Source organism: Typopeltis vanoorti, chromosome 6 (assembly GCF_054136105.1).
Source record: "Typopeltis vanoorti isolate ZY-2024b chromosome 6, IOZ_Tvanoo_1.0, whole genome shotgun sequence".
Classification (NCBI taxonomy): Eukaryota; Metazoa; Arthropoda; class Arachnida; order Uropygi; family Thelyphonidae; genus Typopeltis; species Typopeltis vanoorti.
This window is the reverse complement of record NC_143554.1, coordinates 84,482,678-84,499,277: the sequence shown is the minus strand read 5'-3', so window position 1 is coordinate 84,499,277 and position 16,600 is coordinate 84,482,678. Positions and strand designations below refer to the sequence as shown.

At 33.3% G+C, this 16,600-nt stretch overlaps 1 protein-coding gene across 2 annotated transcripts in view; it reads right to left on the bottom strand.

Annotated features, from left to right (window-relative positions):
- LOC150105647 (serine/threonine-protein kinase Nek10-like) overlaps positions 1 to 16,600 on the bottom strand; it is a 268,426-nt gene that overhangs the window by 236,103 nt on the left and 15,723 nt on the right. For both annotated transcript variants that reach the window (XM_090394286.1, XM_090394287.1), the window contains exons 5-6: positions 13,402 to 13,528; positions 4,457 to 4,535 (exon numbers count right to left, since the gene is read on the bottom strand). In XM_090394286.1, coding sequence (XP_090250412.1) covers positions 4,457 to 4,535; positions 13,402 to 13,528 — 206 coding nt within the window. The remainder of the gene's footprint in view (positions 1 to 4,456; positions 4,536 to 13,401; positions 13,529 to 16,600) is intronic.

Genomic DNA, 16,600 nt, shown 5'->3' with positions numbered 1-16,600 from the left:
TCAAGGTGATGTTGGTTGTGTTTTTTGATTGGAAAGGCATTGTCCATTAATAATTTGTACCACATGGTCAGATGGTAAACAATGTACCAGGAAGTACAACTCTTTGTTTACTTCCATAATACACGTTTGAGGGATGCTGTGCTCAGGAATAGGTCTGAATCGTGAGAGAACTGTATGCATTCACAGAAAGTGTGTTCCAACAATGGAAGAAATATTGGGATCGTTGTATCACCATAGAAGGGACTACTTTGAAGGGGGACAGTGCTTAAAATGTTGTAAAATGGGCAGTAGTCTTTATAGCAAAAGTTCGGTCTTTTTTTTTTTTTTTTTTTGAACACACCTTGTATTATTATTATTTATATCATTATTATTATTACATGACACCTCCAAGGAATCTAAGGGCTCATCATGGGAGGACAGTCTGCCACACACAGCTACCATTAATGACACACACACATATATATATAAAACTTGATTTATTAACTTTAAGGTATAATTCTGAGTAAGAATGAATGTAAGGGATCATCACTTTGTATAGGTTTAATTTTTTTACACTGAATTCTCATATATACATATAATACATGCTTCGATAATAAAATGTTGAAAAAACACATCTTAGTCTGATTCAATTGCATGCTGAAAATTTAATCTTAATTTCATAGTGAAGCACAAAACAGGCCTGGGGAAAGAACCAGCCTGATTAATTAAAAAAGAGGAAAACATATTTCTTTTAAAATGACTTAGTCCACAATTGGGCTAATGTAAGATAGCAAAAAGATTAACAAAATGCTGCTGGACAACAGGACTGTATCAACAAATGTACTTCATAAACAAATTAAGATTAGCCACCACCAAATTAAGAAGATTTGACAGTCACAAATACCAAATAAGAAAGAGAGAGAATATGCATAAATTATTGTTCACTGCCTCTAACAAAAAAATAAGCCCTGACCAGAAGATTTTAAATAACCAGACTTGAAAACTGTTTGATAACTATAACTGAATTTTTAATAAAATCTGAAATTGTGAAATGGATGGAGAGGAAATTAAAAAAAAACAAACATTATTTTGTTTTTATTTCACCTAAATATGGTACTATCATATAATAGGTAAATAACTTTTTATAAAAGCAATCCGAAATGTTCTTATACCTCTTAACAATACATATGCACAGAAGAATACAGAAAGTCACTAAAACAGAAAACTATGGAAAACTTTTTAATAACTACAGAAATAGTTCTAAAGCAAATTTCTTTTAGAATAATATTATAAGGATTAAGTGGATATTAAATCCAACATCATTTCAAAGCCGAATACAGAAACTGTAGAAGGTTCGTGCGAAAATTGACCAGAGAGCTTGCAGGAATACACTGCAGTCATACTACGAGTTGCCCTAGCTGAACCTCATAGGAAGTGATGAATGCTCAAAGCACCCATATATTTGCCTCCTATTGGTTCATTTTGATAAGGTTTCATTAGTCTGACAGCTGTTTCAAACTCACTAGTTTTCATCAGAAACACTGTATAAGTAAAGGTCTCTCTAAAAATTAAGTGATCCCGATGATTTAGGTCAAAATGAGTAACCGAAAGATCGTCCAACTCAGCGTTGGTTCTACTCAGTGACAGGCTCACCCCCACCACTGAGCAGAACCAATCATATTCCAGGGAAAAGCACCCACTGACATGGCCCCACACAGACCATACTGGAAAGCACCCTCCCAAGAGACTCAAAATGTTCTCTCAAGCAAACCCCACCAAATCCCCCCCCCCTCAGCGGGAGCAAAATTCCGGAAGAAACCTAAGAAAGCAAAAACTTTCAGTACTAAATAACTTGAAGCGTCGGAGGGTTTATTTTCTGTAAGCGAGCTCTCGGTCGGTGCATAAAGTATTTACTAAAATAAAGAGCTAAAAGTCTTAATTTCGGCGATGCAAAATTATATAAATTAAGTAGTTATTAAATCCAACATCATTTCAAAGCTGAATACAGAAACTATAAAAGTTTCAATAATAATAAATTTAGTTTAATCCTTTATCCAAGTGTAAGCAAACAAAGTTTCACCTGAAGTATCTTCGGGACTGAGGCAACTGAGGTAAAGGTGGACCAAGCTCTCATCACTCCTTGTCTTAGTATCTCCCATAATGCAAAGCACATCTCATTGCAGACATATATATGCTATGTATTAAGGGAAGGGCCACTACCCAGACCGGTTTCGACCTTTATTGAGGTCTCATCAGTGGTTAACCAGACCCAGAGATGGTGATACTAAGGTGGAAGCAATGGAAAAGTCATATTTACCTATACGAGTTACCAAAAGGTGTCTCACCTTATTATTAAATTACTCTGGATTTAGAGAAAGATGTTGAAAGTTTTTTCCCCACTTGGTTAGATAATAAATTTATTTTATTTTATTAAAAATAAATTCTTTTATTTTTCCCAAACTTTGGACTACTATTTTCCAAAACTTTCAAGGACTACTATTTTTTTTTCAAAACTTTGGACTACTGTTTTTTTTTTTTTTTAAAAACTTAGATGGCACCGTATTAGAGCTTTAGTCTTGTGTTGCACACTGCAATTACTTATACTAGCCCCACTGTTACACCGAATTGTGGTTGTCTCACATTTGTAACAAATTTTGTTCGTGTGCTCTGAAGATGCTGGATATAATACCAGTGAAATATTAGCTTTTGGATACTTGTGATATAAAGACTGAATAATATATGCACGTAAACACAAGAAAGATATTTAATTAACCAAATATTTCGGTCTGGAAATAGCAGCCCATCTTCGGTGGCACTACAAGAACAGTTTTAAAAAAAAAAATTCAACGTGGAATACTAACAATAGATCATTTAAAAATAGAACAAGCCACATGATGTTATATCACTAAGTATTAAAGGGAATATTTTTAAGCAGAGACATGATTAAAATAAAGATATTAATTAATAATATTAAATAACCTAAAATTAATATGAATTAATGAGTTATCCTGATTAGACATTCCCAGATTTTTGATATAGATATACAGTCATTCCGATTCAGGTTAGGACGATGGAGTAAGGCCTCCCTATCTAATGATGACTTCATCTAAGAGAGAATTGAATTTCTTTAGTTGTCTGTAGCTATGGACTCAGCAAATTACAGAAGAAAACTTTCTCTTTTACTTCGAGATCACTCCACATATCAAGAACTTGATTATAATCCAACCAACAGACAACTAAAGAAATTAAATTCTCTCTTAGATGACGTCATCAGTTTAGATAGAGACACAATTGAAAGACTTAAAACTCATTTTGCAAGATCTCCTAGATTTTATAGTCTTCCTAAAATACATAAGATTGACTTTCCTCTTCGTCCAATAGTAGATTGTATTGATTTTCCTACTTACCGTATAGCCAAATATCTAGCTAAATTATTGAAATCTCACGTAGGCAATTCTAGTTCCTTTCTAAAAACTCCTCTGCATGAAACTTTTATTTTAGTAAATACTTTATGCACTGACTGAGAGTTCACCTATGGAAAATACACCTCTCCGACACTTGAAGTTCCCTAGTACTGAGAGATTTTGCTCGCTTAGGTTTCTGCCTAGTCTCTGGCGAAAACCAATAAGTTTCAAACAGCTGTCAGACTAGTGAAACCTTATCAAAATGAACCGATAGGAGGCAAATATACTGGCGCTTTGAGTGTTGGTCACTTCCTATAAGGTTCAGCTAGTGCAACTTGCAGTATGGAAGCAGTGTATTCCTGCAAGCTCTCTAGTCAATTTTCACACAAAACTTTTATGGTTTCTGTATTCGGCTTTGAAATGATGTTGGATTTAATATCCACTTAATTTATATAATTTTGCATCACCGAAATGAAGCTTTTTGCCTCTTTATTTTAGTAAATATTATAAGATTTTTGTTGGAACTTTCCATTAGTTTATTACAGTATTTTTTTAATTTTATTTTTATATTTTTTTTTTTTTATGGAGCCCATCCATGAGAGGTTGGTCAACCTATAGTACGTCAGTACCATGGATAGATTTTGTTATAACAGTGTTGTTTATAACAAAAATTCAGTCATGTGGCAAGCTTTCCGCTCTAATAAACTATAATTCTGTTTCCAGTTCACTGTTACACAAAAAATTATGATTTTTTCAGAGAATATTAATTCATGAAGTATTCAACTGTGGATTAAAACAATATTTTTTAAGTTCATAATTTCACAAATAAACATTCAAAATGATTTCAAAAACAGTTAAGTAAACAGACCAGTGTTTAAAACAAAGTTCCCCTGCTGTTAAAAACAAAATTTATCAAATACATTTCAGTAATGCTCTCCTTCACTGTAATCTAAATTGATCAATTTAAAACTATAATTCACTATGATATTGCTCACTTAATTAAAGACAAAAAGAATGCAACACTCATGAAAATAGCTACATTTTATAGTTTTTTTTTAAAAAAAAGAACTTACTGATTAGCTGTTTGCAAAGTTCTAATAGCAAGTCTTCTGTTAACCAGAAATGCTGAAGGGTTATTTTGTCACAGAGTAACTAGAAATATCATGAGAAAGTCTAAATTAAATAACATTTTAAAAATTAATACAAAAATAGACCAATTTTAAATAATTATTTCTAAAATTTAAGAACAGCTTAAAACAAAGTATCAACAGTATGTTTATTTTATTTATTTTAGTGCTGGTTTTGGTTTTAATTTTTTTTTTAAATAACGAAAACTGTGGTGCGATCATAATTAAAAGAAACACATGTATTAACCACAGTGAAAATTATTTAATTGTAAATATTTCATCCTAAGTATCTTAGGACATCATCAGTACAGCAGTTTAAAACAATAATAGGAATAACATACAGTTAGGGCGCATAATTACAATAGAATCTCATTAAATGTGCGTAACGTGTTACAGAAGTTAAAAAATAAAATTATTTAACACAATTTTGTATGACAATTTCCCATACTTTAGGAATAGTAAGAACGTCATTGGGGTGTAAGTTTGGTCTGTGTAGTATGGCTTCAGAACTTACTTTGTATAAAGGTTCATGTTTATATAAAGATCTATGTAAAAGTTTAGACTTTTCCCAATGGATCCTATGGTTTGGATTTTCAATTCCATGTTGAGAGATGCCAGATTTCTGCGGTTTAAAAAGACGAATGTGGTCTTGATGTTCCGAGATGCATTTCTGAACAGACCTAGCTGTCTGTCCAAAGTAAGGCAATTTCAGAATCTCATAAATGCTAGGCAACATCAAAGGTGAGAGTTTGTCTTTATGAGAAGGTAACAAGTTTGTAAATTTGGTTGATCAGTTTGTAAGTAGTGGCAAAATTGTATTTCTTCATAATTTTAGAAAGACGTTCGGAGATGCCTCTGATGTAAGGTATGGGAATCCTATGGAGACTTCTTCCTGTCTGGTTTGATGTGTGGAGAAGTGACTGATGATTTTTTTTGAGTTGTTTTAGGATTATATCCATTTCGGATGTCTGTATTTTTGATTACTTCTAATTCCTGGTTTAAAGATTCTTCAGAGGAGCAGAATTTGTGTGCTCTGGAAACTAGTGATTTAATAATGCCAGATTTCTGAGATGGATGATGAGCAGAAGAACTGTGAATGTAGCGACCTGAGAATGTAGGCCTGCAAAAGACAGACGTGGCTATGGAACCGTCTTCTTTTCTTTGGATGTGTAAATCCAAAAAGGGAGATACCCTGTGGAGATTCTTTTTCTAATGTAAAGTTGATGCGATGATGAAGAAGGTTAATTTTATCTAGAAACAGTTGTAATTCATGTTCAGTACAGTAGTTTAAAACAGTAATAGGAATAACATACAGTTAGAGTGATTACAATAGTATCTCATTAAACGTGCGTAATGTGTTACAGAAGTAAAAAAAAAATAATAATAAAATAAATAAAAAAATTATTTAACACAATTTTGTATGACAATTTCCCATACTTTAGGAATAGTAAGAACGTTGTTGCGGTTTAAGTTTGGTCTGTGTAGTAGGGCTTCAGAACTTACTTTGTATAAACGTTCATGTTTATATAAAGATCTATGTAAAAGTTTAGACTTTTCCCAATGGATCCTATGGTTTGGATTTTCAATTCTGTGTTAAGAGAGGCCAGATTTCTGCATTTTAAAGAGACGAATGTGGTCTTGATGTTCCGAGATGCGTTATTGAACAGACCTACCTAAGCATGGAATCTCAAACGCCAGGCAACATCAAAGGTGAGAGTTTGTCTTTATGAGAAGGTAACAAGTTGTAAATTTGGTTGATAGGTTTGTACGTAGTGGCATTGGAAAAAGTCTGAACTTTTACATAGATCTTTATATAAACATGAATGTTTATACAAAGAAAGTTCTGAACTCCTACTACACAGACCAAGCTTAAACTGCAACGACGTTCTTACCATTCCTAAAGTATGGGAAATTGTCATACAAAATTGTGTTAAATAATTTTTTTTTTTTTTTACTTCTGTAACACGTTACGCACGTTTAATGAGATTCTATTGTAATCATGCGTGCATCCTAACTGTATGTTATTCCTATTATTGTTTTAAACTACTGTACTGATGATGTCCTAAGATACTAAGGATGAAATATTTACAATTAAATAATTTTCACTGTGGTTAATATGTGTGTTTCTTTTAATTTTAATTGGTTTTAAATGTTTTTTTTAATGCAAACTGCAGTAATTTGTCATTTTATTGAAATATACATTAAAAATTATATTAAAAAAGGATTACTTATAAACACTTTCCTGATGTGCACCTGCGAGGGGCGTACAGACTATATGATTAAACTGACACTATTTCTAATCTCTTATCTACAATTTTCCTCCATAACTTAAACTGGTAAGAACACTGTCTTGTATACTGCTAGTTTAGTGTTTGGGATAATTTCTTTCTTATTCCATATAATTATATTCAACTGGCTCCCCCACCGAAGCCCTTTGGTCAGAAAGACCTGGGTTCGATTCCCATCCATGATGTGAGGACCATACCCTTTAACTTCCTGTGTTGATCATGGTTTCTTCCTTGGTTGAGTCTGTCTGTGTTTTCTTCAGATTTTATATAGGGACTCCCCACCATATGAACTTTGCTTATTCTGTTGGCTATTTCTATTTAATTTGCTATCTTCAACAAAACTGCACCTAAACAGTTGGAATATTTTACTTTTTCTTCTATAGGTTCTCCATTAGAAGTGCAGCTGAAGTTTTCTATTCCACCTAAACAGTTGGAATATTTTACTTTTTCTTCTATAGGTTCTCCATTAGAAGTGCAGCTGAAGTTTTCTATGTTTCTGTCTATATTCATAGTTATCTTCCATTTTTGTGTGAGCCATTAGTAGCAGAGGCTCTACCAATCGACCAACCTTTGATTTTTTGAATACAGGAACATTACAAACTACAATATCCTGAAAAGAGCCAAAAGGACATACTATGAACAAGAAATACACACCCTAGATACCTTACAAACTTAATGAAACACAATATTATTATTAAAGAACACGTAAGTACACAGTAATAACTTTTAATTAATAAATAAGGTACAGATATTTCATATTAAAACTAATAGTACATCTTCAGTGTTACAAACAGATAGGAATGGAATACAAGTAACAAACATTCAGTGGATCATCTATTAAAATTTGTAATTTATTCAAAAAAACAATTTGTAAAATTTATCCACAAAATTTGGGACCCAAATTTTGTGGATAAATTACGATCCTACTTTGGAAGAACTCCCCATCTATATGGTCTCCCGAAAATCCATAAAGAAGGCTATCCAGTGCGACCAATCGTGAATTGCATTGATTCTCCTACTTATCGAATTGCAAAAGTCTTGTCTCATTTTTAAGTACTCTCACTGGACATTCCAGATCCTACATAAAAAATTCAACAGATTTCCTTGAAAAAATCAAGGATCTAAAAATCAAAGAGTCTGAGTTGCTAGTCAGTTTTGACGTTGTATCTCTATTTACCAATATTCCATTAGCTGACACAGTCAAATTATTATATGAAGATTACCCTCCAGATATCGCAAAGATTTTCAAATTTGTTATCTATTCAGGTTATTTTAGTTGGAAAAACAAGTTGAGTGTACTGCCATGGGTAACCCTTTGTCTCCACCTTTGGCTAACTATTTTTTGAAACAATTCGAAGAGACTATGTTTTCATCCATTCACCCTCAGTCATCTCTTTGGTATCATTATGTCGATGATGTTTTTGCCATTTGGTCACATACTGAAGATGAGCTTTCCACCTTTCTACAACAGATAAATAGCCTTCACTCTCGTATCCAATTGCCATGGAAAAGGAAAATTCTGGTACTTTACCATTTTTGGACATCCTGCTTACTCAAACTTCTTCTGGTACCTTATCTACAAGCGTTTTTCGAAAAACCACATTTACTGGCAGATATATTCATAAAGAGTCTGCTCATCACACATCTCAAAAATTTGGCATTCTTAAATCTCTAATTAATAGAGCACATAAAGTTTGCTCTTCTCCAGAAATCTTACTACAAGAACTTTCCATCATTAAAAAGTTAATGGGATCAAATAATTACCACCCTAATCAAATCCAACAGATAATTGAATCTTATGTTCCAATACCTAAGGTTTCTTCAACAGTCCGCAGAATTCCAATCCCCTACATTCCAGGAATCTCAGAACCTATAGGTAGAATTTTTAAAAAGTACCAATTGATTCCCACATATATTCCTATCAACAAAATTTCTTCCTTATTGCAAAAGATAAACTGTTATCTCTATCTTTGACTGGAGTTTACCAAATACCATGTGAATGAAAGGTTTCTTATTTTGGACAAATTGACCGTTCTGTGGAAAAAAGAATTAAATTAAAGAACATGAATATTATATTACAACAAACCTCAGAAGTCTGATCTAGCACAACACAGTATTACCACTACCCATAATATCCAGTGGGATAAAGCTATTCTCCTTCATAGATGCAGGTTCAAATATGAACGCCTCTTTAAAGAAAGTTGTGAAGCTATTTTACAGTGACCGAATTTAAATCGAAATGATTGTCTCTCTCTCTCTCTCGAAGATCTGGGAGACTTTTATTTTATGTAATCATTAAAAAACCAATTATCTTAAATATTAATTATTTATTAATTTCTTTCATTTCCTAGCTTGCGACAACAATGTATTTTAATAGGTGATCCACCGAATGTTCGTTACCTGTATTCCATTCCTATCTGTTTGTAACACTGAAGATGTACTATTAGTTTTAGTATGAAATATCTGTACCTAATTTATTAATTAAAAGTTATAACTGTGGACTTACATGTTCTTTAATAATTATACTATGCCACAGGTGCCTCTAAAAATAAGAAACACAAAATATTAGTTTAGGCTTTTGTGACACGTCATGACATACCAAATTATCATGTGTGTGTGTGTGTGTGACATGAAATGACACACATGAATGACATGAAAATCACCTCAGATGATTTTCATGTCAAATCATCTGAGGTGGTATTTTGCTGCCAAGTTTGTGAAAAGAAGGCTCCCAGATCAGATAAGTTTTTTGACTAATTAACTGTGGATAAGATAACTGTATCTTTATGTGTAAGAGTTGTAGTAGACATTGTGTGCTTGAAATGTTCATAGTTTGTGGGCATGTTTGTTTGAGTTTGTTTCTAAAATCATTAAACTTAGAGAAGAGGATAGTAACTGGCAAAAGAGAGATGATGGCAGCTTTTTCTTTACAAGTTAAATTCTGATTTTAGTCATTCTGTGAAATGTGAGGCATGCTATATGTTCTTTAATAATTTCAACATATTTATCAACATAATTCATTCGATTATGTTGATAAATTATGGATATGGATTTTTAAGGCAGAAGGAAAGTGCGTGTGTGTGCGTGCACGCACACAAAGAGTGATTTGAATGTCGACTTTGTTTGGCAGTAACATATCAGTAACTGAAGGTGATAATACAAGAATGCAATGAGAGCACTCAGCTGATAGCAATGAAAGATACTGTAAAACAGAAGCAAACGAGTAGTAAGAAAGTTCTGATCAAGTGAACATGTGATCTGCTGAATGAAACAATTAATAGTAGTAAGAATGAACAAAAGCGATACGAATGTAGCAAAAAAGTTGAATGTTGTGCACATGTAGTAAATGACACAGCAGGGTGTAACAGAGAAAGATATAAAAGATGGCAGAATGATAGAAAAATGAATGAGGAATGGTAAAGAAGATAGCATGAAAAATATGAACACAAGTGAGGATATCAGAAAAGAATTGATGAGGTTGAGGAATGAATTAAGGCAAGTTGCAGAGTGAAATAGTACAATTAGAGAAGGGATTGGTAGTTGGAGGTTTAAGAAAGAAAGTAGCAGATGAGTCAGAGATGAATGATTGCAGTGCAACAGTGCAAAGTAGTAGTACTATATGGGATTCTATGTGAAAGATGTGAAAATGGAACAGGTGTCAAAAAAAGTATGTCTGAGTGGAGCCACATAGGAAGAGTAACTGAGGCTGTGTAATGGAGAGGAAATGCAGAGGAGTTGACTTTGTGAGTTGGAATGGAGTAGCACACAATTTAAGAGTGTTTCTAGAGACAGTGAAGCGAAAGAGTATGAGTGGCAGAATTATGAGTGTTACCAGAGTATGATAGTGGAGAGCTGAGGAGAAGAGCAATGATTACAAATAGTATGATAGCTAATATGTGCAGGAATAGAGGACTTGAATTTGTTGATGTGTGGGATAAATTTGAAGGTAGAGCTGTTTGCTACAGATGGTATGTATTCAAGTGAGAGCAGAAGTGAGAAGCTGGGTAGATTGATTGTTGATGAGAGGAGGTGAGCATGTAGCCAGTCAGGGAAATGGAAACTAGATGGTGGGACTGTAAGTGTAAGATGTTGAAATTGTGAGATAAGGGACAAAAAAAAGACAGGATAGGGATGCAGGGATGGCCTCAGTGGGATCAACAGAGTCAAATTACTGGAATGATGGGATAAGGAATTGTGGGAAGGGAAAGAACCAGGAAGGAAGTTACTATGCTTACACACCAATGCATGGAGTATTAGGAATAAGGGTGCAGAATTTGTGGTCTTCATACAGATAATCAGTCTGCCATCTACCACCCTCCACCACCACCACAACTAGTATTTTTTGTCTGTAAATTGCATGTGTTCTGAAGGGCCGATTTGTCTGTATGCAGGATGAAAAACCCAAGTTTCCAGGGAGAAAAAAAACCCTGCTACCTCCATATGAGATTGGCTAACTCACCTTCAATTGAAAAAGTCCATATATAAAGATTCCTCACGTCAAGACAAGAAACAAACTTGGGCCTTTTCCAATTGAAGGGCACAATGTACCGTCGTTTTCTTCCAGTTGTGCTACAGAAGTGCTTAATATGATTAGTTGTACCAGTTCAAATTTTTCTCTTTAGATGTCATACAAGGACAGAAACCCAAGTCAAATAAACTTCAATCAAGTTAACTCGATCGTAGCAAGGTCGCCATTTTTTTCAGCGCTCGAGTTGACTCGACCATAGCAGTTTAAGCGTTAAGGGGCCTTAAAGTTTAAAAGTTATAATAATGGGTGACTTTAATTATGGAAGTATAAACTGGAAGCAGTTTATACTTAAGTAGGACTTGAGTGCTAGACTTAATATCACCTCATACTCATACAGTGATGATAGAAGATGTCAGCAAGATGCCACCGGTTGTCTATCTACAAACCAGCTGGGCAAACTTACAACAATTTAGTGCAAACAGAAATAACTGCTCTATAATAAGCAGCAATTAGGTTTCTAAGAAGTCAACTTACTTGGTTGTGACAGACCACTGAGCATAACATGAAACGGAAGATAAGAAATACACACACAAACACACAGTAATGTGATAGTATCTCCTCTCTCTGCTCCATGGCTTTTGTAGGTTTGGATCCCACAATGGCATTTGTAATTATTTTTTGGTGATAGATTTGGGGCTGCAGGTGTGAAAAAGCTGATATTTGAATTCTTGAGCAGCATTTCCAGATTAACTAAACCTATGGAACTAATGTACTGTAGGTTTTCAATCTTTTGTGTGTAGAATTCACACACACACACACACACACACACACACACACACACACACACACACACAGGTGGTCTGAAAAGTTCTCGGCCTCGACCATAGATGACAACACTATCGGGAAGATGTTTTTTTTCTAAGTTGGTACGTCTTTCATAAGCATCCATGTGAAATTGCAAGTCATTCTATGAAGTAGTTTGTTTTATACAGCTGTCTGAAGCAAAAGTATTGTTTCCCTTGAAATGGATAAAATTGAGTATCGTGCGATTATAAAATTCTTCTTAAAAGAAGATTTAATGCCAGAAGAAATTCATTCAAAGTTTATAAAAGTTTATGGACACTCTTCTCCTTCGTTTTCGACAATTAAGAAATTGGCTACCGAGTTTAAACATGGCCATACCAGCTTTGAAGATGATCCACGTGAAGTATGTCCAAAAAGTGTAACAACACCAGAAATCATTGATCAAGTGCACAATATCGTATAGGATGGCTGGTGAGTCAAAGTGCATGAAATTGCTGAGACTATAGGCATTTCAAAATAACATGTAGGATATATTTTGCATGAAGAACTGCAAATGAAAAAGCTTTGCGCAAGATGGGTGCCACGCTTGCTCACAGCAGATCAAAAACGCACTCACATGAAAATTTCTGAACACTGTTTGGAGTGCTTTAACAAAAATCAAAATAAAACTGATTTTGTGTGTCGATATATTACCATGGATGAGACTTGGATTCACCATTACACATCAGAATCCAAACAGCAGTCAAAACAGTGACAGAAGCTGGTTGTTCAGTGCCAAAGAAGACAGTCGGTTCCATTAGCAGGAAAGGTCATGGCATTGGTATTTTGGGATGCTAAAGGCATTTTGTTTATTAATTATCTTGAAAAGGGTAAAACAATAACTGGGGAATATTACTCCGATCTTTTAACCAGACTAGATGAAAAAATTTGCAAGAAAAGACCCAGTTTGCAGAAGAAAAAAATAATCTTTCATCAGGTCAATGCACCTGACCACAAAGGTGTTTTGGCAATGGGAAAATTAAGGGATCTGCACTATGAATTGTTGGAACATCCACCCTATTCCCCAGATTTGGCTTCCTCTGACTTCTATCTCTTCCCAATAGTAAAACTATTCCTCGCTAGTCAGCGTTTTTCTTTGAATCAAGATGTGATTGCAGCTGTAGAGGGAGTATTTTGTAGATCTTACAAATATGGAATAAATGTATTAGTCTTAAGGAAATTATGTTGAAAAATAAAAATAATTTTGAAATTATAAATTAGTTTTTTCATTGTTAGGCCGAGAACTTTTTCAGACCACTCTCGTATATGTAAACATGAAAGAATATACACACCTGTTGAAGAGCAACAACACCATCATGGTGACAGAAGTAATTCTGATAAACAGGATCCCTCAGAAACAGTCTGAGAGTAAGTATAATCTGTAATTGCTTCTCACAGGAAGAAGAGGCAGTTCTATATCTGATAATATACAAATTAAAAAAATATGTGATAATATATTACAGATTCATACACAATAATAAGAAATATAAACTGCAACCAAAAATAAACTTAGAATATTTTATTCATAATACTAGAGAGGTAGCATCTGTAATGACTCACTTTCATTATGAAATGATCCATATAAAATTCAGTAAAATAAGAAAAGTGATTATTTGGCACAACTAAAATTGGATTAAAAAGCTGTATTAATGCATAGAAAGGTTTCATTTATTTTATTCTTATTATTTCTTTTATTTTGTTTTATTTAAATTACAGCGAAATAAACTATTAAAATTTGGAAAATAAAACTCACTTATTATTATTAATTCATTGCAATAAAACTGGCTTGCTATTCCCTATAAATTTAATTTAACAACAGCAGAATTATAGTAAACAATTAATAATATTAACACTTTCAGTAAGTCACAGGAATAAACAGCAACTGTCCCTATGGTGTTACCATGAAAACATGTAAGCAGCACACACACAAAAAAAAATAAATAAATAAAAAAGCTCAAATCTGCAATTTCTAAATATATACAACCAGTTAGCTATCACTGGTAGTGCTGGGCAAGTCATGAGATTAGAATTATCAGATGAAAAGGGATTCTGTCACTGAGTGAGAAACCTAACAGTCAAATTATGAATGCTCTGCTGTTTCTTGCATTTGCCACATATTCAGCTGAGGAGCCAATTTTCAGGAGACCGATATCATTTTATTTTTTGTTTTCTGTCACTAAAACAAAGCAAAAAATAAAAAAAGCATGTGTAATCACAGCAGTAATCACAGAAAGTCATTGCAAAGAGTGACACTATCATCCTTCATGTTCGTGACTCCTTGTTCTCAAGATTATTTAATTCTATCTTCACTGAATGTGTGTCTTTAAATTGCCTTTGATAATCCTAGTTTGAGCTAGCACAATGTCAGTTAATTATTTATTTTCATTCCTGTTCCATTTAGTTTTTGCTCTAGACACTTCAACAAGAATTATAAGAATTATCATGAAACTTTTACATAAAAGTTTACTCCAGCTCATCTAAGGCTGACTTTCCACATTTCAGATTTTTTATGGCTTTTCCCACCTCAAGAATTGATGTATATTCCTGATTGCATTCTTAATATATTATTTTTCTGTCACTTCTTTCATTTATCAATCTTTAAAAGTAATTATTCCAAAGATCTAAGATATCTTTATCTTCAGTCTTCATGTCACCTTTATCATCTCTGGTTCCTTTCAGAGTATTATTTCTCCAGTTTCTTTCTTTCTTTCTTTATTTTTTTTTTTTCCCAACAGCCTCCAGAACATTTCCCCACCTTCCTGCTGTTTTATCTTCCATATAATGAAGTCTTCCTATGACTTTTATTAGCTATTTTTACACATAGCCTCACTTTCTTACATTTTTCTCTGTTTTCTCTCAAAGCACATGCTGACACTTCATTAATATACTTCTTTCTTTTCCATTACTGCTTTTAATTTTCTAATTCCACCATCGAGTTTTGATTTTTCTATCACTACATACAATTTAATCACAAGGTAAAGAGCGAATAAATGAATAAATGAATGTTTTCTTCAGAGTCTGGCAATAAATCTTCAAGGTTTGATTATTATGTTTTCAAACTCTTTCATTTTTTTTTTTCCTGATGAAATTTGTATATTTGAAGATACTGGTCACCTTTTAAATCTGTTCCACTTTGATTCTTTTTAAAAACATTCTTTCATATTCTTTTGAATATGATATTTGTTATAATACTCAAAACTAAATGGTGATCAGTTGCTATTTGAAATCCCCTGCATACTCATGTCCTAAATCAACTTCAAGATATTGCTACCAAAAATAGCATAGCCAATGGACTTTTCTTATTTCTTGTCTTCTCTCCACGTGAATTTTTGGTATATTATTGTACTGGAACGTGTTAGTTTGAAGACTGGTCCATGTTGTGAACAGAAATCCAGCAAGCACTTACCATTATTATTAGTTTTGCACTTTTCTCAAAATTTTCCCAAATAATAGACATTTCTATGTCTATTATTCACTATTACACCTCTCCAACTTTTCAATTGCCTCCTCTAATGACTAAAAATTACTCCAATTCTTCCTTAGTAGAACTTCCATAGGACCATGTGATCTCACTGTCCAATTCTCCATTCTGATGTTGACCCACATCACTATACTTTGCCTGCTATTCAAGATTATCATCGTGTTTAGTGTTGATTAATATAGCTACTCTTTCCTTTCCATGATCATTATTGTCTAAATATAACATCTTTAGATGTTATATTTAGACAATAATGAGTAGTTGAACAATAATGATTAGTTGAACAATTTAGACAATAATGATTCTTCTAAATTACAACTACAATAAATCTGTAGTTGTAATTTAGAAGAATCTCACTTGTTTTGGTATTATTTGTTTCTTAATACCAATTATGTTGATATAGTATGTATGTAATTCTTCTGTGAATTTTACTTCTTTTCTGTTGACATTTCTTATGTTGATGGTGCTTATCTTGAATTCTGATGTCAAGTTTGAGTTAGTTCCAGTAGACAACATTTTACTGTTCATCCTGGTTCCCTGACAAAAACAACATTTAACTGGGTGACAGCCCAGCTGGTGCTATCTTTAAAACCCCAAACTGTCAGCACATGCTCATTTCAATGGTATCCAGGTTGATATCTACAAATACGATGCACTGAAAGAAGATGAGATTGGACATTAGGTTAGAAGCCCTAGTCGGTTCTCTGCATTTCTGAATTCCTTAAGCTACATGGATGTCTTCTCCCAATTATCTAGCTCTGAGCCTTAAGTAACCCGTTAATTTCATCAGACTTAATGAAACTAATAAAATAAGGTTATGTATATGTGTAACATTGCATTATCATAATTTGTTTGTATCAAAACTATATAATATGTGACAATGGAACTGTTTCCATTTGTATAAATCATAATGCTATGTTACTTCAATGATTACTGTTCTTCATACTTCCACTGAAGTTTTTGTTAGTTCAATTAAACTTCAATAGCAATTAACTCTCATTATAGAAAACATG